Below are 24,909 nucleotides of genomic sequence, written 5' to 3'. Positions count from 1 at the left end.
GATGAGGTGGTATGCCTTCGTTAGGGGGAGAAATACCTATCTTTTTACTACTCTACCCTTCGGGTTTGTGAGAGGAGCTATATCATCGGCAGGTAATCATGTGGAAGGATTTGGAAAATGCATAACAATATTGAAAGTTGATAGAGCAAAATTGAGTATTTGAGTTCCCCGCAGGATTGGATTAGGAGTATGGGATTACCGCACAAGTTTAATTATGTTTTTGCTCTTGTCCCGGATGAAGAAAGTCGCATAAATGCCATGCGACACACTCTGGATCACATGGCTATGGCGGTCTTGAGTGGGAATAACGGAACAACTACAAGATGTGACGAGTCTGATGATAAGGAGCAATTAGTGTGTGATCACTTTGGCAAGATTCGGCACACTAAAGAAACATTCCCGAAACTGGTCGGTAGGTTAGCAAGGTTCAACGATGGGAAAAAAACTAAATAGTACATATAAATGTTTTGACCTCCACTATTGCATCCTCACAATTGACTGGTGCACCTATTACTACAGCGGGTTCTTCAACCTCAGAGATGTTGACTGTAGCCTGGGAAGAGATGGAGAGCCTCCCCCGCTTGTTTTCTCAATTGGAAGATGGAGAGCCTCCCTCAGAGATGTCTTTTTACTGTTTTCACAACCAAGGACTAGTGGATCTGCAAACCATGCGAGTCTCTCCTTTCCCAGTCCTACTTGGATTATTGATTTAGTTGCATTTGATTATATGACCTAGGATTATTGATTTAGTTGCGTTGGATTACATCTAATCCTTTTCCTTCCTATTAGTTTTCCTTTGGTCTATATAAGGTGACTATATTTTTTGAATGCTAATTTTTTTAATATGCAAAAACCAAAGGGAATGAAGAGACCGAGAAAGTCTTAGAGTAGAAGAAAGCTACAACAAGAAAAAAGCAAACAAAATAGTTGAAAGCAAAATAAGAAAATTACAAACAGAAGGGAATGTCCTCTGGGAGGGGGAAAGTCAAAAACTAAAATCTCTTCTGGAGTGAGCAAGCCTTAAAGTTTTCCCTTTTATTTTCTTCTCCAATTTGCACTAGTAGGGATGATTGTCGTTCAACCTTGGTAAAATTCCCTCCAATGCGTGGCCAGGCTACATCGCATTCCTTCCTTTTCATTTTCTCTTTCTTTACATGTTTTAGACCAGTTTTGTAGTTGAATTGATCCTTTTTTTTTCCTATTGAGGGCGGTGGGTTGTAGATCTAGTAGGCATAAGTGTATATCTAAGGGTTTGGGATATGAATCTAATAGGTTGGGTGTGGATCTAAGGGTTTTAGGTTTGGATCTAATAGGCTTGGGTGTAGACCTATAGTTTTTGGGGTTAGATCTAGAGGTTGGGTTTGTAGATTTTAAGTGTGATGGGCTCACAAATGGGTGCAGAGAGTCTTGTGTTTAGCCCCACAAATGGCTGAAGGTAAGGATAATGAAATCCGCCTCAAAGTAGCTAGAGGCAAGGAAAAGAAAGAGGAAGAAGGTGGATCCAAGGGTTTTAGGTGTGGATCTAATAGGCTTTGGGTAGATCTATAGTTTTTGGGGTTAGATCTAGACGTGGGGTTTGTAAGATATAAGTGTGATGGGCTCACAAATGGGTGCAGAAGTCTTGTGTTTAGCCCCACAAATGACTGAAGGCAAGGAGGATGCGCTCCGCGACAAGGTAGCTAGAGGCAAATGGTATTGCATTCAGCCACAAAAGTGGATGAAGTATAGAGGGTGTGATCCGCCACGGTGGTTGGAGGCAACTGTTATTGCGTTCAACCACAAAGGTGGCTAAAGGCAAGGATGATGAAATCCACCCCAAAGTAGCTAGAGACAAGGAGAAGATAGAGGGAAAAAAAAGGAAAAAGAAGGTTCTTGCTTGGATTTTTTGTGAGCATCCAAAATCTTTATGTACTTGATCTCCCTTGCTTGAATACCATGACAAGATGTGGTCAATCAATTAATTTAAACAGTGAGTGGAGAATGGAGAAGAGGAGGCCTAGGCCTTACACACAAAATTGGAGAATGAGAGAACCAAGTCAAATCCACAATTTGTCTTTCCTCTATTATATAATATTCCCGCAGACAATTACAAATGTACCCCTATTGTATTGTGGATGAGTTGTGGAGTAAAAAGGTATATTCTTATTTCTTATTGTTAACTTACCAACTTCTCCAATAGCTTAAGCTGTTGGAGAAAGGCGTTATTTATCTTTTATACTTTAACACTCCCCAGCACGTGTGGCCCACTTGGCAAACACGTGGCACATGTGGTCCCACTTTGGGCCGACCATCACATGTGGATTTTTGCTATCCGGGAGGTTTGAACTCGAGACCTTTGGCTTTGTTACCATGTTAACTTACCAACTTCCCCAAAAGCTTAAGCTATTGGAGAAGTTGGTAAGTTAACACTTATTATACATTTAAGATGTGCTATATATCCTTAATTGTACAAGCGTTCCTTACATGTGACTTATATATACCCTATAATGCTGCATATAACTCGCTTATATTCCACAATAATAGTGGTGTAATGCATCCAAATAAGAGAGACTACCCTTGACAAAACAAAAGCATGCAGCTTCTATTTCACTCGAGCAATTATGGCAATTGGACTATCTACATTTGCCAAAGCAGTTGTTAGTGATACATGGTTCGAAGCTATGAGAGAATAGATGTATACCTCTTATAGGAATGACATATGGGAGATTATCGCCAGACTTTTAGACAAAAATATAGTGGGATGCAAGTGGGTGTGCAGAGTCTAAACTATGAGGAGATTTTGTCCAATAGTTGGTGCAACCTCAGTAAGGCTCATTTTATCTCTAGCTATTCATTAGCTGGACGCTACATCAAATGGATATTAAGAATGATATCTTACATGAGTACCTAAAATTATGATTTCTTACATGAGTACCTAAAATTGAAGTGGAAAACAAAGATAGTTATTTGTGCAAACTCAAGAAATCCATCTATTGGCTAAAACATGGTATGATAGGATTAATCAAGATCTTATAGCCACCGGTTCAAAATCAAGATCTTATAGCAAGAGGATATAAAATAAGTATGTCAGATACTCTTCATCATATACATCTTTGGTTTGACTCTAGCTTTGGTTTATGTAGATGATATTGTTGTTATTGGAAATGACAACTTTTTTATTCAAAATCTTAAAGATGGCTAGAATTTTTTTTACGTTGTGAGATAGATCCAACCTATGTTTTGAAATTCATAATCGAATCGTAAATCGTAATAGGGGTCAAATTGTAAATTGTAAGATTCATTCTAATCTATCTATCTATCTATCTATCTATCTATAATATATACTAAGCATGTTTCTTTCCATTATAATTTGCTTTTTTCCAAGAATTTTTTTATTGGAAAAGATTTTCTTTATGCCTCATGTTTTGTTTTGATAGGGTGGTGCCCAACATTTTATACCCAAGCACAGCATGAGTGGGGGCCACCATTTACACTTGATCAGTTGAGCCCACCATCTCTACCTAAACCCATGCATATGGTGGGGCCCACTTTTTCATGCTATGATTGGGTAGGGCCCAACATTTTATAACTATGCCTAACATGGTTGAAGTCTCCACCATTTTACACCTCATGTTTTGACATGGCGGGCCCATCATCTCCACCCAAACTCATGCATAGGGTGATATCCACCATTTTACACCTCATCTTTTGATGTGGTAGGCCCATTCATCTCCACCCAAACTCATGCATAGGGCCCACCATTTTACACCATGTTTTTGATGGAGTAGGGTCACCATCTCTACCCAAACCTATTCATATGGTGGGGCCCACCATTTTACACCGATGCATAGCATGGGCCCGGAACACCAATATATATATATATATATATATATATATATATATATATATATATATATATATATATATATATATATATATATATGAGAAAACGGTTCCTACACATATGTGTAGATAAGTTATCTACACACTAGCTTAAAATACAATGGGGGCCACATTATTTGGGTGATCCAAACCATTCATTTTTAAGGCCCTCACATAGATATGGTGTCCACAAAAAATCAGATCCATAGGATCATCCTAACCATTCGAACTGTGGAGGCAAAAAAGGGACTAATTTGTGAAGGTTTAAAGACATCAATTTTACCTCCACAAATCGTAGGGTTGGGATGATCCTATGGATCTGATTTTTTGTAAACACCCTATCTATGTGAGGGCCTTTAAAATGGATGGCTTGGATCACCCAAACAATGTGGGCCCCTACTGTATTTTAAGCTAGTGTGTAGAGAACTCTCTACACATATGTGTAAGAACCGTTTTCTCTCTCTCTCTCTCTCTCTCTCTCTATATATATATATATATATATATATATATATATATATGAGGAAACTGTTGGTGCGCTTAAGCTCACCAAGCTTATGGTGCGCTGAAGCGCCCAATCACATGGGTCCCACATTTTCTGTGGTGATCCAAACCATTCATTTGCAAGGTCCTATTGTAGATGGGGGGTGTACCAAAAATCAGCTCCATAGAATCATCCTAACCCATCCATTTTTGGAGAATCATCCTAACCCATCCACAAATCTGCCCAGTTTTGTCCTCCACAAATGGAGGGGTTAGGATGATCCTATGGAGCTGATTTTTGGTACACCCCCTATCTACGATAAGACCTTGCAAATGAATGGTTTGGATCACCACAGAAAATGTGAGACCCATGTGATTGGGCCCTAGCCCTCCAATCTATAGAGGTTTCCATAATATGTTGTTCCTCTTAAGGTGCCTGGAATTCGTAAATATTTTTAAAGGTTTGTAGAATTCGTAATATCCTCAAAAAATTACTAAGGAAAAACAGTTTTTTCGTGATTGTCATATTTCGATACCTCTTCTTTGTAGTTTTTTTCTGTAATTGTCATATACAGGTACCCGTTGTCCGTAATTTCCCTCCAAAACTATACTACGTAATGATTATTATTGCTAGCTCCTTTCTGTACTTATTATCAAGGTTTAAAATTTCGGTTTCGGTACCGGTTTCAGACCGTGAAATTTCGAAATTTCGGTCGAAATCTGGTACTTGACCCGAAACTAATATTTTATTCAATATTAAATTTCGGTGAAATATTAAATTAATATTAAAAAAACATTTTTTTGGGTCAAATTTCGGAAAAACCGAAATTTCGGCCCAAATAAATGACCGTTTCAGGTTTACTCGATTTCGGTGTCGGTCTCCACCGAAATCCGAAATTTTGGATTTCGGTCGAAATTTAAAACCAAGCTTATTATTGCTAGCCACCTTTCAAGAAATAGTATTTCCGTGCAGTTTTTCACCACGTCTAATAAGACAAATCTCTGAACACATACAATTGCAAAGGATGGGCGAGACGTAGCCTTTGGAGAAGGTGGCTAGCAAATCATGATTTGCTTTTTCAAATAATTCCAAAAAGGGGTAGGATTGAAATTATGGGGCTTTAATGGGTGCCTTTGTTAAAAAGCATAAAGCAGGGGGTAGGATTGAAAATATGTGGGTTGAATGGTTGCCTTTGTTAAAAAAAGTAAAAAAAAGTGATGTCTAATTCTCATAGAATTTTGGGAGAAATTCAAACAATTCTCTCATTTTCTCTTCTGCTATATATATATATATATATATATATATATATATATATATATATAGCTACACATACGTGTAGCTAACTTAGCTACACCGACGGCTTAAAATACAGTGGGCCCACATTGTTTGGGTGATCCGAACCATTCATTTGATAGGCCCTCACATTGATAGGGTGTGCTAAAAAAATCAGCTCCATTGGATAATCCCAACCCTTCAAACTGTGGAGGAAAAAATGGACAGATTTGTGAAGGTTTTTACACGTCCATTTTTGCCTCCACAAATCGTAGGGTTGGGATGATCCTATGGAGCTGATTTTTTGGGCACACCCTATCTATGTGAGGGCCCATCAAATGAATGGTTTGCATCACCCAAACAATGTGGGGCCCACTGTATTTTAAGCCGTCGGTGTAGCTACACTTTTCTCATATATATATATATATATATATATATATATATATATATATATATATATATAGAGAGAGAGAGAGAGAGAGAGAGAGAGAGAGAGAGAGAGAGAGAGAGAACTTATATGGTGCCCGGCCGTCAAAACCTAAAGGGCGGAGAGAGAGAGAACCATCTCTCCCTTGATTTTTAATCCAAGAGAAACCCCTTTTTTGACTTTTCCTTGGTTCAGTTCTCAAGGCAGCAGGTTTTGTCTATATGTGCCCTTTATGTTTTGACGGTCGGGCATCATATAAATTCTCATATATATATATATATATATATATATATATATATCAATAAAAAAATAAAAATAGTAATGATATACATATATATATATATATAAAATAAAAATTTATAAATAAATAAGAAAATCATAAAATAGTAAATTATTAATTTTTCATCCAAATTCATTGTGTTAAATTGGAACTACCATGATTAGTTATTCAATATCATAATACGAATTGTTTGCTAACAAACTTGCCACCTACTAATCATCTATTTCCCTTCCAAACCCATGCACATTGGATAATAATCTTACAAATAATAAAAGTCCCAAGATCATATCAATTTTTAAAGTATCAAACATCAAATGACAAATATCAATTATAAAAAAATGGTAAGTCGTCGATTTATTCCCTATTTTAGACGTATCCCTCATCGATGTACGCAATGCCCCAAGCTCATGCATAGTGCTTGACTGATTCATACTAGCTTGATTTGTTTGAACTCCTCCTTCTTTGTCTTCTATCTCACAAGGAGTTTTTTGAAGGCTTCTCTAATGTAGAAGGAAAATGGAGCCTTTCGAAAGAAAGTCCTATTTTCCTTTATCTAAAACTTAATTAGGATGAATCATATTATTGTAAGATTCAATCGAAAATCGCATGATTCATGCAAATTATGATTCAATCATGAGATTCAAATCGAAATCCATAAGATTTGATTTAAATTGTAAGATTTTCAAAACAATGGAAAGAGCTAAAGTTTTAATGCAAGTGGAATATGCCGCTGATCTCCTCAACAGATTTCACAAGATAAATTGTAAACCGGTTATCACCCCATCGATTCACAACAAGAAGTTCAGTGGCAAAGAAGGAATAAAGTTAAGAATCATTCCACTATCATCATATGGTTGAAGTGCTACAATACCTCACATTTATGAGACTTGATGTTACTTGTGCAATAAATTTTGGTTTTAAATTTTGGCCGAAATACCAAAATTTCAGAATTCGGCCGGAACTGAAATTTAAAACTGAAACCAAAATTTAAAATTTCGGACGAAATTATAAGATGTTTACCGAAATTTCCTCCTAAACAGAAATTGCCACTGAAATTTCCACCGAAATTTCATTTTTGGCTGAGGCCGAAACCGAAATTTCAAACCTTGACCGCATGGAGCATCTACGAGCAGCCAGGAGGATCATGGGGTGTGTCAGAGGTATTCTTGACCATGCATTGTTTTGTGGCACTGATCAGGATAAAGAGACCAATAGGACACCCAGATGCCAACTAGGCTGGTGACCAGATACAGGGAGGCCGTTGGCAAGGTTTTGTATCATGTTGAAAAACTGTTTGATTTCACGGAACAACAAAAAGCAAAGAAAAAATGCTAGATCTAGTGCTTAAGTAGACTACATATGACTTCTACTGGTGCATAAGTTGCTTGGGTACGGCATCATTTATAGAAGATTTTCATTGATTCTGCTTGTGACACTCTTTATTACGATAATCAGTTTGAATCAAATTACCTAATAACCCAGACTTTCATGCCGAGGCTAAACATATGGACATTGACTACCATTTTATTCGAGAGAAGTGAAATGTATATGAATGTGTTCAAATGTTTCGCTTCAGTGCCCTCAGTTATGGGTATTTGAGTCTTTTATCAGGTATATATAACATATTTTGGCCCTCATTTTGAAAGTTAATGAGAATTCATCACCATCTCTCGCCACTATTTTTCTCTCTTCTTTTTCCTCTTGAATGTTTGTATGATTTGATTAGTTTTTTACAAAAAACTCTAGTCTGGCTGTGTAGTAAAACATTGTGGCTGATCCTCATCCATTGTTTTGAATAAAAAATCAAGGGATTGACTGGACGTGTTTGAGATGCCTTAAACTGAAAGCCTATCAATGGCTAAAACAAGCACTGTGCAAGTGGCTTGACTTTTGAGAGTGTTCGTAAAGCGTATGGAAAATTAAGTTCGTAAATCATAGTTTTAAATTTCGTCAGAAATCCGAAATTCAGGCCTAAATATTTCGGTTTTGGTCCAAACCGACACCGAAAGTACATTGAATTGGTTTGTTACCGTATTTCGCTGAAATTTCGCTGAAATTTCGTCGGAAAATTCCGAAATTTTGTAAATCCACCAAAAATTTAAAAAATACCGAAATTTTATACCTGATTAGACATGTTTTCGGCCGAAATTTCCACCGAAACTGAAATATTTCGACTCGGTGGTGGCCGAAACTGACACCCAAACTGAAATTTAAATCCTTGGGTGGTATTCATCACTTTTGGCAAGACTTATGGTAAACAAAAATTCATGCTTTTCAAATAAGCGAGTCTATATACTTTTGTTTTTCTTTGTTTCTTGAGGATACCGATTAAGTGGCAGTTGCCATGAATGAATTTGCAAATCAAAGAAATGTATACACTAATTTTTATATAGTAGCACCTTGAAATTAAAGTGTTTTTTTTGTTTATTTGCTTTTCAGTTGGATAGGAATGAATCAATAGTCATAGCACAACTGTTCCACTAACTTGACAAGTTCTGAATGACTATCCATTAGTCGATGTCCACCTGGAATAACTATGAAATTTGAAGATGAGGTCGAGTTATTATAAGATGTAAGTCAAGGATAGAAACATGGTGGTTGATATCAATATTTTGAACTCTATTGTGATGGCTATAGATCAAATCTATCAACGTTTAAGAAGCATGTGAACTGTAATGTTGGCGTTATAAGGGGAAAATGAGTACTTCCTGAAAGCTCATAGCATATGCTCACACCCAAGATCAGACTACGGGCAATATCCAGTAAATACCATCCCTAGAAGGTTTCCCTCTACGTAAGGGCAAAAAATATTGTTTATGAGCACTCTGATATGTATTCTTTCCATCTTATTTGTATGTTTTTCTGATCACTTTTGCATGTATGACTGCCATTACATTAACTATAGAAATAGTACTCTTTTTTTAACTTTCTTGGTCTCTGTGCACTCATCTAGTTACCTAGGCTCCAAGGTGGCAAATCACTTGTAGTTTCTATGTTGATAATCAGTAGAACTCCTAGTCTTAAATAACAAGAGAAATTTGCAACATATAGCTTAGAGTCTGATACGTGGCTACTACAACTAGTGTTTAAAAACATGGACTTAAATGAGATCTTGGCCAAGGCAAAACCATGTGGACTCCAACTATCCAATGATTGGCATGCTCAATTATTCATTTACTCGGACAAATCAAAGGAGTTTTGATTGACTCACTAGGGCCAAATTTGGACTTGAGCCGAGTGAGAACTCGGACAAAGTAAAACCGAGTCGATTTGGGCGAGTTGATGATTGACTCACGGGGTTTTTAAATTGTGATTGCTACACTTCTGGCATTTCTTGAATCTAGATATTTGAACGGCTATGAATATTGAACAGAATGTAGCAGCAACGATATCTGAAGCTTGTCTGAAGGTCTGTGGTGATTTAACTCGATTATTTTTTGAAAGAATAAGGAAAAATCATATGTTTATTTTTAAAATGACTGGAAGAAGAACCAAAATTATGACCTAGTAAGTGGACAGGTAACTTTCAATGCACTTGTGGGGTGCAAATTTCATTCTAAAAGTCCTTCATATTTATTTTCTATATGTTCCTGGACTCTGTATATAAACCATATCTACCGAGAACTCCTTAGTTGGGTTGGAAGCTCGCTTCCCAAATTTATCTGAAGTGCGCTTCCATCACACTTCCTATTTAGGTTATTATCTTTTCCTAAAATAGTGTCTTAACCTTTTAGTAACTCCAAAGGAGTGTATTTAGAATTTAATTTGAAGTTTCAAATAAAAAATGGGTGATTATTTTTCTCAAAAACTTAACAAAACGAATGAAACTTCAACCTTGTAAATACCATTTCAAAAAAAGAAGAAGAAAAGAATCTCTAAAAATTGTAATTTAATCTGTCATGAAGTGTTCTTTAACTACAGTAGCCCTTCCTTCTCAACTTATATCCCTGTATATTTCTATGTGCGTCTCGTTTGCTTCGATTAACACTTCCTACACACTTCATGTTCGCTTCCCACGATGCTTTCCACATATTTCTTCTTTACTTTCTTCATTGCTTCCTAGTTGTTATCCGCATTTTCTCTTTTTGTGGACCCCATGCTTCCCTCTTCCGCTTTCCATATTGCTTTTCGCTTTCACTCCCCACTCTGGCACCAATTATATAAGCACATGATGGAGATTAGGATCAAATATGATTTACATCAAAACTTGTATTTTGTTAATTCATTCGTAGAATTGTTATCTTAACAATATACTACTATGATTTTAATTATAGTGGGTTGAGCTTCTCGCATTCACTTCCCACTCTGGCACCTATTATATAAAATATGAACATAATGATGGAGATTAGGATCAAAACTGATTTACATCAAAACTTGTATTTTGTTAATTCATTAGTAGAATTGTTATCATCACACTATACTATTAAAAGTTTTGAGAGCTAACAATTGCAGTGGTTTGAGCTTCTATCATTCTTGAGCTTCTGAAAAATCATTCCAATTTGTGTTGACCTGGAAAAAGATAATTGCTGATTTTCCATTCCTTCTATGTGCAAGAATATGAACATAATGATGGAGATTAGGATCAAAGATGATTTACATCAAAACTTGTATTTTTTAATTCATTAGTAGAATTGTTATCATCACGCTATACTATTAAAAGTTTTGAGAGCTAACAATTGCAGTGGTTTCAAATTTTATCATTCCTGAGCTTCTGAAAAATCATTCCAATTTGTGTTGATCTGGAAAAAGATAATTGCTGATTTTCCATTCCTTCTATGTGCAAGAATATGAACATAATCTGATTTACATCAAAACTTGTATTTTGTTAATTCATTAGTAGAATTGTTATCATCACAATATACTATTAACTATTAAAAGTTTTGAGAGCTAACAATTGCAGTGGTTTGAACTTTTATCATTCCTGAGCTTCTGAAAAATCATTCCAATTTGTGTTGACCTGGAAAAAGATAATTGCTGATTTTCCATTCCTTCTATGTGCAAGCAGGCAAATGCCAGCCTTAATACTGGAAAATTTTGATGATAAGAATCTATTGAATGCTTGATAAAGCTTGTCCAGCTGGCAATTGTCTCAGTTTTTATTTAACTATTACAATGAATGATAGAAAGTTGGTATTTGATTCTTAATCTTTTTTACAAATATTTTGAAACCTTTATATCGCTGTTGAAAGACCTCAAATTTGTCACGATATAGCTATTTGTTCCTTGGATCAGTCTTGTTGAGAAATACACTTTAATTCATCTGAATAGTAACTTATCATGGATGATGCTTTTTTTTTTGTAGCATTTCTCGATAAACGTAGACGTATGGTTTTAGTGATTTATTTTATAAAGGAGAGTATAAACCCAGGACCTCTGTTTGCCTTGGTTTCTAAAATAAAAATCGCCAATGCTTACAGGCCCAATTATTGGATTCATGTTCTATATTTGTATGTTTTTCTATAGCTTCTGTTTACATTATTTTGTTGAAACAGTTATGATGTTGCTTGTAGACAGAGAAATGTGGATTGGGGCTTGTGGCAGATGAAGATATAAAGCAAGGAGAGTTTGTAATAGAGTATGTTGGAGAAGGTGATTATGGTCAATTATTTACAAGTCTCCCACTAAAATTTAAGCAGCCTTCTGTGCGTGTGTGCGTTTATTTTATTTTTTTGGGGGGTGGGGGAATATGGAGTATATTTTGTTGATGATGTTTTTCCTCTTATTTCATCGCAGTTATTGATGATAAAACTTGTGAAGAAAGGCTTTGGGGAATGAAACGCCGTGGGGAAACAAATTTCTATTTATGTGAAATTAATCGTGATATGGTGATTGATGCCACATACAAGGGAAACAAGTCTAGATTCATAAATCATAGCTGTCAGCCAAATACAGAGATGCAAAAATGGTTCTCTACTTCCCTTATTCATGTTTTGTTATTCACGATGGCTATATTTATCTTATATACATTTGATGTTTTAGGAGAATTGATGGTGAAACCAGAATCGGCATATTTGCAACTCGCAACATAAAAAGGGGCGAGGATGTGACCTATGACTATCAGTATGTGCCCTCACAACACTTCGTGATCATGCATGCTTTCTTGAATGCACCTACACATTTTCATTGCATGCCGGCTTATATTGTAAGCATGGTTTTAAATTTCGGCTTCGGTTTTGGTCCTTACCGAAACTGTCGGCCGAAATGACCAAATTTCGGCTGAAATCAAAACCGAAATCCAAAATTTAGGAATTTGGTTGACCAAAATCTGTAAATTTTGGATTTCGTCCGAAATTTAAAACCATGATTGTAAGCATGCATGCTTGCAAATTGTTTTTATTCTTGGAGCTTTTCAATCTGTTGTGTTTGTCCTTCACAATTTCATTTTCCTAGATTATTTCTCTTTAATAATTCATCAGTTCTTTGGAATCTACAGGTATGTTCAATTTGGAGCAGATCAAGAGTGCCATTGTGGTGCTTTGGGATGCAGGCAAAAGCTGGGTACTAAGCCTGGTAAGCCAAAGTTGTCATCGTCAGATGAGGCACTAAAACTTGTTGCTTGCGAGGTGGCCGCCTCATCTCCTACCGTGAAAGCACTTCTATTTGGAAAAGATGTAGAAGTAAGTGGCTACTTGATATAGTACCAAGTTCAAACAGGAGATGTGTAATCATGATATACAGTTTTTCATTGATTGTCTAACTAGATGAAACTTATGTTTTTAAAGGATTTTCCAACTGGAGGATTGGATAGAGGTATCCTTTTTGTCTCTCATTTAATTCCATGGTTGTGTATTTTTAGATGATTGTGATCCCCTGTAAGAAAGATAAGTTTTGCAGTGAAAGAGATGTCTTTGTTTGAGGGTTCTGAATTCATTGGTTCATTATTCATTACTTTGAGTTACTTGTTTCATGATACTTAGGGAGTTCGCATTGTGGCTCGCCTTATCAAAGGAAAATGTGTTTTCGGAACTGTATTGGTGAGTTTGTTCGAGTAAGGTGTCCCCGTGAAAATAGGTATACCCGACATCTTTTGCTCCACACCACTCTTCTTTTTTATGTTATAATGAAATTTTCTTGCATTAAAATTTGACTCAGGTTTTTTTTTTTTTTTTTGAATGGCCAATTTTTTTTTACATTATTCTTTTTGTATTTCCTGAAGGAGAAAATTGAGTAGACTTGAATAGATATGTGACTTCTCCATGGCTATGTATAGTAAAGCTATAGCTTAGGACCATAGCTTTGCACTGCCTACTTAATATATTTTTTGCAGTCTCTGTCTGTGACTTACAGTCTTTACCAATGCAGACAAAACATCTCTCAGCAATGTCTGAAAATATTTGTAGGAACTTTACCATGGTGTTTTAGTGAGAAAAGTTCAAACATTTAGTTTCCAATGAGATGAACATGATCTAATACACTAATTGGTTCAGGATCCTATCTTTTCTCCATGATCATAATGATGTAAACCACCATAATCATGACTTATTAATTCCCAATACAATGAACTTGATTTTATGCATTAATGACGTAACCTGCATACCATATAAATGAAGAGAGTGACTAGGAAGACGATCACTGACGGGATCATCGGCAGCATGCATTTTTTTTGGTCCCATAGTGGGGCATGTTAGTGCAATCAATATCTTTGATCTTGTATAGAACAGCATTAGGCGAGCCACATGGTCTTGGTCTCATCCCAAACGGACATCTTCACACAGCAGAATTAAAAGGAATAGGTCTGATCTATGACTCCAAAGAAAGAGCAAGAGAGAGATCAAAATACACCAAAATGGTGCTCGTGGTCATATGGACAGTTTGGGGGAGAACCTCCACTTCTTTTTTCTTGATCTCCGATAATGCATCCCTCTTACTGTGGTAACTCCCTTTTTACTCAAGCAACCCTAAAATCATTCATAACCCTTGAAATAATCTAATCTCAACTCTAAAAGCCCCCCTTTAAGTGTAAACATTGTTGCAAAAGAGATTAGAGAGAAAGTGTGTGAGTTGGGTATCTCCCCCTCACCCTTTTATTAATATAATAAAAGCTGTACAATAACTACAATGACTAAAATGCCCATAGGCATATAGGCTTATTCTAACACTCCCCCTCAAGCTGGAATGTATAAATTATACAATCCTAGCTTGTTACATATGTCACTCAGTTTTGATTTATTTAATGGTTTGGTAAACATGTCAGCCAACTGTTCTGCAGAACGAGTAAATACAACGCGTATCTCCCCTTTCTGGATTCTCTGACGAATGAAATGACAGTCAACTTCAATATGCTTTGTTCTCTCATGAAAGACTGGATTCGTCGCAATATAGATAGCTGCTTTGTTGTCACAATACAACTGTGACGGCGAAGGAAACACAATACCAATCTCAGCTAGGAGTGATCTCAACCAAATAATCTCAGTCGTAGTATGCGCCATGGCTCTGTATTCTGCCTCTGCACTTGATTTTGCAATGACATCCTGCTTCTTACTTTTCCATGAAACTAGGTTACCTCCAACAAAGGTACAATACCCGGTAGTCGATCTCCTATCCGCAGGAGATCCAGCCCAATCAGCATCTGAGAACCCCTCAATTCGTGTATGACCATGTCTTTTGAATAATAATCCCTTTCCTGGTGCACCTTTCAGATATTTGAGTATTTGAACCACTGCATTCCAATGCGAAGTATGAGGAGAGGTCATGTACTAGCTAACCACCCCAACGGCATAGGATATATCAGGGCGAGTAACTGTAAGGTATATAAGTTTGCCCACAAGTCTTCTATACCTACCAGGATCCTTCAACAACTCACCCTCTTCTGGAACCAGCTTCACATTTGGATCCATGGGTGCGGCTAACAGGTTTCACAACAAGATTTCCTGTCTCTTCTAACAAATCTAGAACGTACTTCCTTTGTGATAGAGACTAGCCACTAGAAGAATATGCAACCTCTATCCCAAGAAAATATCTGAGACGTCCCAAGTCCTTTGTTGCGAACTCTTTTTGTAGGAAGGCTTTCAGTTTCCGAATTCCCCCTGAGTCACTCCCTGTAATAATGATGTCATCGACATATACAATTAACATAATGCATCATGCTGAGGACTGATGACTGAATATTGAGTGATCCACACCACACTGCTTGAGGCCAAACCTCATAACTGCCTCGCTAAATCTACCAAACCATGCACGCGGCGATTGCTTCAACCCATAAATTGCTTTTCTAAGGCGACAGACTGATGAGGACAACTCCCCCTGAGCAACATAACCTGGTGGTTGCTCCGTATACACCTCTTCAAGGAGGTCGCCATGCAGAAAAGCGTTTTTCACATCTAACTGGTGAAGATGCCATCCATTATTGACTGCAAGGGAGAGGAGAACCCGAACAGAAGGAATCTTCGCCACTGGGGAAAACGTCTCATGATAGTCGACACTGAATGTCTGAGTGTAGCCCTTGGCCACCAGACGAGCCTTTAGTCGATCAACGGTGCCATCAGGTAGATATTTAATGGAGAACACCCAACGACATCCTACAGGACGAGCACCAGCATGTAGAGAAACTAGATCCCATGTGTGTGATTAGAATGCAGAGCTCCCATTTCAAGATCCATTGCAGCTCGCCATCTTGGGTGATGAAGAGCGTCATCCAGAGACTGGGGTGACACAGCAGAAGACACAGACAAGACAAAGCTTTTGAAAGGAAGAGTTAGACGATCATAAGAGACAAAATTAGAAATGGGGTGAGCAGTAGAATGAGAACGAGTACGTGAAGCGATATGAGAGTTAGAAACAATTACAGGAGACGAAGGTACCTGATGAGAGGGTAAAGAGATCTCTGCCTGTGAAAACGATTTGTCGGTGTGAGGAAGTTGTGCCTGTTGTTGACGACGTTGATATTGGACTTTAGTAGGAGGACGATCCACCCTAGGAGCACACGAATCAACCTGTCAAGTGGGGCAAGCAGGAGGAGGTGCTAAGGAAGTCGGTGGAAGAGGGGGAAGAACAGGAAGAGAAATGGTCACATCAGGTTCCGTTCTGACGACATGAGGAACAGAGGTAGAGCCAAAGAATGATTCTGATTCAAAAAATATCACATCAGCTGATACATACCAACGGTGCAGACGCGGACTATAGCAACGATATCCTTTCTGGGTGTGAGAGTAACCCAGAAAAACACATCGTTCTGACCGAGGGTCAAGATTGTCGCGGCCAGGTCCCAAATGATGGACAAAACAAACGCAGCCAAAGACATGGGGCGTAAGAGGGAATGAATCCTAATGTGGATAAACGATGTGAAATGGAGAATCCCCATGAAGCACCGAAGATGGAAGACGATTGGAGAGGAAACAAGCAGTGGAAATGGCGTCAGACCAATAGGTTTTAGGAACATGCATCTGGAAGAGGAGAGTGCGAGCCACCTCAAGTAGATAGCGCAGTTTTCTTTCGGCGACACCATTTTGCTGCGAGGTGTATGCATAAGAGGATTGATGGATAATGCCATGAGAGGAGAGATAATCCTCAAAGCCACCACTTCCAGAAAAAAAAACTCACGTGCATTATCAGTACGCATGCATTTAAGACTGCAACTAAACTGGTTTTTTATTTCATTATGAAAATTTTGAAATGCAGAGATGACCTGGGAGTGGTCTTTCAATAGATACAGCCAAGTAATTCGAGAGTAATCATCAATAAAAACAGCAAAATACTGAAATCCATTATTCGACGCAACCGTAGAAGGTCCCCATACATCACCATGAACGAGCTGAAATAAACTATCTACTCTAGTGACAACTCGAGAAGGGAAAGACACTCTATGATGCTTCCCGAGTTCACAAGACTGACAATGAAATGGAGAGACAGAAGAGGGAACTAAGGATGTCGCCCGGAGGCGCTGAAGTAATGGGTGACCCAGTCGACAGTGCCACTGAAAGGCATCCACTGAACTGTGTAAAGCTGACGAAGAGGAGCTACAGTCAGGACAGTACATGCCATCCACCTCACGACCCGATCCAATCGTCCTCCTAGTCGGAAGATCCTGAAAAAGACAGTAAGATAGAAAGAATGAGATAGAGCAAGAAAGATTTTTCGTAATTTGGCTAACAGATAATAAACTAAAAGGAGATTTAGGTACACACAATACTGAAGATAGCGGAAGATTAGGTGAAGGACATGTGGTATCAATACCAGTGATAGGGGTAGTGGAACCATCAGCTAAAGTAATGGACTGAAAAGCAGATGGAAAAGTGCGAAAAGAAGAGAGCTGTGATGAGTTACCGGTCATATGGTTCGAGGCTCCTGAGTCAATGATCCAAGACCCAGAGCTAGAAAGTAATGTAGTATGTGAACTACGTGGCTGGGCAAAGCCCGTAGTGGCCTGGGAAGCACTCTGTCGAAGGCGCTGGAGCTCCTCATAGTCTGCCCGCGTAAAGGAGAATGAGTCATCAGCAGGTGGCAAGGCAGGGGCAGAGACGACTGAGTCAGATGGGACAGAATTGCTAAGGTGAGCTGATCGAGGCGGCCTGAGCTCGGGTTGCAATGTGTAACAAGTCTCAATGACATGGCCATCGCGCTGGCAGTGGGTGCAATAAGGACGGCCACACCCACTCCCAACACGACCACCACCACGGCCACTGCGTCCACGAGCTCGTGAAAAAGAACCACCACCCCTAGAAGGACGAGTACCACCACCACCATCATATGCTGCAAGAGTCGAACGGTCAGAAGTAGGGCGGGAGTCTCGCTAACGCACTGCTGAGCTTGGAAGTAAGTCTCGCGCAATGAAGGAATGCTACCAGAACCAAGAATCTGATGGCTCAGATGGGTAAACTCTGGGCCTAGGCTCTCAAGATAGTGCACCACTCGAATCTGTTCCCGTTGACGCCGGAGAACATTAATATCAGAAGTGAGTGGCAGAAAGACATCAAGCTGCTGACATAAAGAGATGAACTTCTCGTAATGAGTTTCAAGAGACAGGTCGTCACGACGGAGCTGTATCCACTCAGAGTAAGTGGAACATATACGAGTGATGTTCTCAACCCCAGAATACGTCACTGCAGTATGATCCCAGATCTCCTTCGCAGTCGGAAGAAGAATCAGAGTAGAATAAATATCAGGAGTCATACTCTGCCATAGAAGACCCCGTATCAATGCATCTTCCTGCTCCAGCGAGTATACGTAGGATCCTTAGGCGAAGGAGGATCCTCACGAAGGAAATGGACTTTGCCTCGCCCAAGTAGGTAAGTCTCAATCGCAACCTTCCACGGTAAATAGTTGGTTCCATCAAACTTGGCAATATTCAACTGTGGGTAAGAATTTTCCACAGGTGTCAAGTGAGAAGAAGAAGAAGAAGAAGAAGGGGCCGAGGTTGTGGTAGAGGCACTGACATCAGTGGTCATGCCAATGGAGGGATCAACAATGACGGGAGGATCCATAACGACAACGAATATAGACGAATAAAGAAACCACTACCAACGGCAACAGCAAATAGAAAGGAGAGAAAGATAGGCAGAACCAACTAATCAATAGAAAGAGTCATATGACGATGTCAAAGGTGCAGGACATGAGTATAGAGAAACCCATAAAGAATCAGGAAGATGCTGAAAGAGAAATGGAGAAGAGGATTAAAGAAGATCAGCACATTGAGCAAAGAAAAACAATGAAACGCAAGACCAGAAAATAGATTAGGGTGTAAAAGAGGGTTTTAGAGGGTATAATAGATTAGGGTTTAAAAGAGAGGAGAAGTAGCGGTACTGGAGCGATATTGTAGCAGTACTGTAGCGGATTAGGGTTAGGTTAGGGTTAGGGTTAGGTGAGAGAGAGGGAGAAGGGGAGGGTTTAGGGTTAGGGTTGATGGAGAAGATGGAGGGTAAAGGTTTCTCTAGAGATCAGAAACCCTAGGGCTCTGATACCATGTTGCAAAAGAGATTAGAGAGAAAGTGTGTGAGTTGGGTATCTCCCCCTCACCCTTTTATTAATATAATAAAAGCTGTACAATCACTGCAATGACTAAAATGCCCATAGGCATATAGGCTTATGGGTCGACTCCCTTTTTCCATAGTTTTAAGACTCCTCTGTGTCTACATCTACTCCCTTGGGTCGACTCCCTTTTACCTTGGTCGCGTTGCGCGTTGCGCGTTTTGTCCTATAGAGTCAATAAAAACTCTTTGACTCTCCCGAATTATGAATGCGTCAACCGAGTACTCAACCGCGTCGTGCCGAGTTGTCTAGGATTTTCTTCGGTCCATGTTCCGAGCCGCATTCACGTTTTTAAACACCGTAAAAGACTACTAAGTAATTATTTAATTTAAGTCCCAACCTCTTAAGTTATTAATAGACTAACATGAGTTATGTAAGCTATGGCTTAAGTTGATGGTCCCCACCATTTTATGTTACTTAAACTCTGCAAATGAAAATAAAACAGGGTTGCTAGTGCTTCTTTCTCGCGGTGATAAAGGTGCTCTTGGATCACATCCCATGTATAATAGAAAGAACTTAAAAGATCAATTGTTTATCATTTCTTGGCAGAACCGTAAACGAGGTTTGATGGATCAAAGCCTCAAAGGCCTAGGATCATCTGATCAAAGTGTTCTCAACTGCATTTGGCCGGACTTATGATTGCCGTTTGGATCAATGGATACAATTGTAGACGAGGCACAAGTTAGGCCCAATAAGTGTATGGTAGTAAGGAGCATAACAGCCCTTTTTTTAGCATTTTCCATAAACTATTTAATGATAAGAAAGTTTAGTTGAATAATAAGCTATTCAAATGCCGAGCATGTGAAAAGATCAACTTCATTGAGTCAAAGCAAAATATCTCCAGGGGTATATGGAAAAATATTTTGAGAGGATATGTTCAAAATTATAATATGCCATTAATTTTTAATTTACGATATATTTGAATTATGAAATGTTTGATAAATGGCAATATTATTTTTTTCTTTGGTGATTAACTTGTTTTATTTTATTTTATTTTTAAATTTTCTTTGCTATTTAGGCCCATGATTGGGCTTAGCAGGCACTGTGTTTTAAACGTCATGGGATATCTCACAAATGTCGTTTCTTTTGAGAGTTTCCATTGAGGTTCTACTAAATATCTTTCTGCATGGGATATCTCCCAAATATCTTTTGGCATTGATTTTCCATTGAGGTTTTACCAAATCCTCTGTGACACTAGAAATAACATCAATGAAAAATATCAGACAACATACCATGTTTGGATTACAGGAATCAGGAATCGGTATGGGCATCAAATTACATTCTCATACCAATTCCCTTGGTAAAGGGATTGACAATTCCGATTCTGATGTTTGGATGAGTTTTAAGAATCAGGGAATAATATTCACATCTGTCTCTCCTCTCCCAAACCCCCTTCTCTCTACCGAATGATTTTCGTATCTCTCATAAACCCCCTTCTCTCTACCGAATGATTTTCGTATCTCTCATAAACCACCTTAGCTGCTTTGCTGGGAATCGTTTTGGTGAATCAAAAATCCCGACATCCAAATCCTAACCCTAAGGAAGAGAATCAAATCCTAACCCTATCTACAATATCTTGTAGTAGCGATTCAACCAAACCCTAGAAACACCAAGAGAAAGATCCTGCCAGAGCAAACCCTAATAAAAAAAATTCCTAAACGGAAAACAAATTGATAATTATAGATTCATGAAGAAAAATGAAAAAAATGGGTGTTTTGCTAAAACAGCCCTGAAAAGAAATTGGGTTTTTCATTTCTCCTTTCATCTCAGACTAAGAAACCGGATATCTTGCTGAAACAGCCCAGAAAAAAAACTGATGTTTCTTTTTTCTTTCTGTCTCAGCAGGCAACTGTATATTTTGATAAGGAGCTCTGTATTAGTGCTTTGGAGGGTGATCTTCAACAAGACTGTGATGGGTTAAAGGAAGAAGATGATGACAGAGAGAGGATAATAGATTTCCAGTGGCTGTTTTGGAAAGAGAGAGAGAAGGGGCCAGGGGGGGGGGGGGGGGAGGCATAGCTTCAGGGAAAAGGAAGAAGATGTTGAGAGGCATAGCTTTCGGGTGTCTGTTTGAGAGAGAGAGAGAGAGAGAGTACCACCTATTTGGGTGGGTATCGAAATTCCAACATTATTTCCGCCTGGTGTCCCATAGCCATTCCTAATTTCGTGCCAAACACGTGAATTAGCGTAGAAAGAATCAGACTCTGATTTTTATTCCCTAATCCGGCAATCCAAACTCGCCCTAAAGGATGTGCAGCGAATGATTGTATGCCTTTACGTAAGGCAACACACATATCATGATAACCGGAAAGCACAAGATCAATTGAAGGAACAATATTCAATGAAATACATGTAATTTGGATATGAGGTTGAGACATGATTATGTCCTTCGAGAGGTCCAATAGATTCTATATCTCTTCCTTGGTGAGTTAAACATAGACCTCCTTTATGGTTGTGTCTCCTCCTTTCTAAATTATGTAGGTAACGACTTAATAGGTGTAGGAAAAAACAATATACAAAAGGTAACACTATTCCACATCATCCTTTTCCATTCTTCCAACGTTCTCCGAAGGAGAGGGGGAAAGTTAGCGAAAAGCCAAGAGGAGAGAAATAAGGAACAAGGTTTTAAGTTTCGGTTTCGGCATGAGTTCCGGTCATTATTAGGGGTGCGACTCGGGGCGGGTTGGATCGGGTTGAGGCCAACCCTAACCCAACCCAAGATAGGATTCCCTCAACCCTAACCCCACCCTTGGGTTGAGCCATTTAACCTGAAATTCGGGTTTGGGTCGGGTTGAGTTGCCAAGGCCTCAACCCTTACCCAACCCTAAATTAAATCGGGTTGTCTTATCCATACTTGGGCCCAATCTAAGCCAAGGCCTCAACCCTTACCCAACCCGAAATTAAATGGGGTTGTCTTTTCCCTACTCGAACCCAACCTAACCCGAAGAAATGCCAACCCAACCGAGCCAAAGTCGGGTTCAGGTTGAGCCCGACCCCGGTTGCTCCCCTAGTCATGGTGGAAATGGAAACATGTAAGTTTCGGATAGAAATTTCAGTGGAAATTCTACAAAATCATGGAAACATGGAAATATATGCAAATGATGGGCGTTTAAGATGAAACTTCAGGAAATGATAGAATAAGCACAAATACATGCAAAAAAACAATTGCATAAGCAAAAAAAGTACCCATAATGGATTAACAACATCAAACACCTAGTGAACATGGGTTATCTCTTATGTCTGATAATTCAGTACATGCCACATTTCATATATAATTCATGTAGATATTTATTTATAATACATACGCCTCATTTTACATTTAATTTATATAAATTAGATTATGTAACATGTGCTAGTATAGTATATCACTAATACTCTTACGACTTTGGTTTCAATATGTGTTTCGGTTTCGATGCGTATTTTGGTGGGATGGAAACAAAAATATTTCGCTGTGTCGTGTTGGTTTCAATAGAAATTTAAAACCATGATAAGGACCATACTCAAGAAAGTTAGTGTCTGTTGAAACAAAATGATCATCAATCTTAGGATCAAACACCTTTAACCTTTTCTCAGACGTTGTTATCCAAAAAATACATATTTGCTTGCTTTCAACCTAGTCCATCGCTGTTTTTACGCAAAATATGGACAATAATAGACTATCAAAGTTTCTAGTAATAACATAGAAAGAGGGATGAGCTTTAGAATCTAAAATGGTGATTCAAAGTTGTGGGTTGAAGGCAATTCCTTCAACACTATTCGTTAGCTTTGGGGAGTCCTCGCCTCCTTGGAGATTTAGACACTTATTTTGAGAGATTTGTGTATTCATAGAGAAGGCAACACCAATTGATCAATTGGCCAAATTTTGTGTGTCATGCTCAAGATTGACTGGAGAGGCTGAAATGGGAAATGGATATATGGATTTGACATCATGATGAAATATCGTAGGAGAAGAAAAAACAAACTTGAAATAAAATAGGAGAAGAAAAGAAAAACTATGTTTTAGGATGAAACTGAGAGTAATTAGTCATACCACTAAAAAATTAATCATTTGAAAACTTATCTGTTATAGGAGCTACTCCTCAAGTTCAGGAGATCTCAAGCTGTGTTGAGGTTGATGAGGAATGTAGAGGATATGTTCTCAACATCTTTCTGAGTGTGCTCCGTATGTTCCCAAATTATGTTTTGGGAAAAAGGGACTAATTTGTCATAGCATTAAAAGATTAATCTTTCAAAGACATCTATTGTAGGAGCTTCTACCTCAAGTTTGGGAAATCTCAGTGTATGTTATTTGAAGGGGAATGTTTAGGATATGATCCCAATATCTTTCTGAGTGTGCTTGGTATGTTCATGTGTGTCTGGGTTTTATATTATTTTATTGTTTGTCTAGTCCCAAAACCGTCTTTTGTACCTAGTTATCAAAAGTTTTTTTTTTTTTTTGGGTGAATGGAAAACTAAACTTAATTAATTATCAAAAGTTTCCATCTACTCGTCGCAGCTGTATACTGCCCTAGTTAGTAAAATATTAGTCTATTTTATGCTTCAGCTACATGTTTTCATGCTCTTTACTATTTTGAAGATTTCAAAACTTAGTGTTGTTTCTGACATGCTTAGTGTTTATTTTATTGCTTTAAACCTCTGCTGAGCATATATATGAAATATTCCAGGTGGTATGCAGGATATATATCACATTTCAACAGAAGTTCCAGAAAACACACTGTATGTGGTAATTTTGTATTGGTCTTTGGGAGCTGTGAGATTTCTGTGAATAAACTCTCTGCTTGTGTTTTATGGTAGGTTATCTTTACGGATAGAAACAAAGCAATTATTGACATGTCAAAGGCAGCTTGGGAGTTTCTCTGACCTTGTGATGCTATCATAAGGTATGTCTTTATGAGCATTCTAGTTATGTTGCTTGTCTTTATCTTGTACATAATTAACTCACTTCTCTTTATTGGTTGGCGAACTGTTTGCAAATTTTTTGTAGATGTAACCATACTTCTTTGATATGTAATTTGTGGTATATTTTCATGGATTTTGGATTGATAGACATTCTAGATCTTTTCTTCTTTCTTTAATCCGTTTGGGATATTACGGTGTTTTAGCATTGTTTCAATCCACACATTTACATGGATTTTCTTCCAGTTTCTTATAATATCCAATAATTTGTATCCAGGCATGCGTTCTATGGTGCTATGGAATTCAGTAATGAAATTTTTTTATTGTTGAAGAGCGTCTTCTATAGTATCTCTTGATCCCAAGTTGTACATATATCTCAGTAATTATAAATGTTAGAACTTATAGGAGAAAAATGCTGGGAAGTTGTTCATAATTTTTTTTTTGGAATTTATCAACAAAAAGTTATTCAATATTTTAGTTATTTCAACAATTTTCAGAAAATGTTTTTAGGAAAACATTGTCACAACAAGATTTACATTAAATCTCTTCAAGATACCAAACATGTATAAATACAGGTTTAATGTAATCTTATATATATATATGAGGAAAGTTTTTCTAGTCGGCCGACTAGAGAACTTTCTCTAGTCCGCCGACCAAAAACACAGTGTGCCCATGTTGTTTGGATGATCCAAAGCATTCATTAGATGGGCCCTGGCATTGATAGGGTGT

The 24,909-nt window shown here is 38.1% G+C and overlaps 1 protein-coding gene across 3 annotated transcripts in view; it reads left to right on the top strand.

The window, feature by feature from the left end:
• The window catches only part of LOC143863620 (histone-lysine N-methyltransferase ASHH3-like), a 47,367-nt gene that overhangs the window by 10,682 nt on the left and 11,776 nt on the right, over nucleotides 1-24,909 (top strand). For 2 of the 3 annotated variants that reach the window (XM_077374344.1, XM_077374343.1), the window contains 8 exons: nucleotides 11,832-11,910; nucleotides 12,055-12,226; nucleotides 12,301-12,381; nucleotides 12,755-12,938; nucleotides 13,044-13,071; nucleotides 13,239-13,332; nucleotides 23,949-24,000; nucleotides 24,079-24,164. In XM_077374344.1, the coding sequence (XP_077230459.1) occupies nucleotides 11,832-11,910; nucleotides 12,055-12,226; nucleotides 12,301-12,381; nucleotides 12,755-12,938; nucleotides 13,044-13,071; nucleotides 13,239-13,332; nucleotides 23,949-24,000; nucleotides 24,079-24,144 (756 nt within the window). In that variant the 3' untranslated portion in view covers nucleotides 24,145-24,164. The remainder of the gene's footprint in view (nucleotides 1-11,831; nucleotides 11,911-12,054; nucleotides 12,227-12,300; nucleotides 12,382-12,754; nucleotides 12,939-13,043; nucleotides 13,072-13,238; nucleotides 13,333-23,948; nucleotides 24,001-24,078; nucleotides 24,165-24,909) is intronic. The other variant, XM_077374345.1, reaches the window with a different exon arrangement.

Source organism: Tasmannia lanceolata, unplaced genomic scaffold (assembly GCF_043159265.1).
Source record: "Tasmannia lanceolata isolate RefF3 unplaced genomic scaffold, GAP_Taslan_0.1 ptg000044l, whole genome shotgun sequence".
NCBI classification, from domain to species: domain Eukaryota; kingdom Viridiplantae; phylum Streptophyta; class Magnoliopsida; order Canellales; family Winteraceae; genus Tasmannia; species Tasmannia lanceolata.
This window is presented reverse-complemented; position numbering and strand designations above follow the sequence as displayed.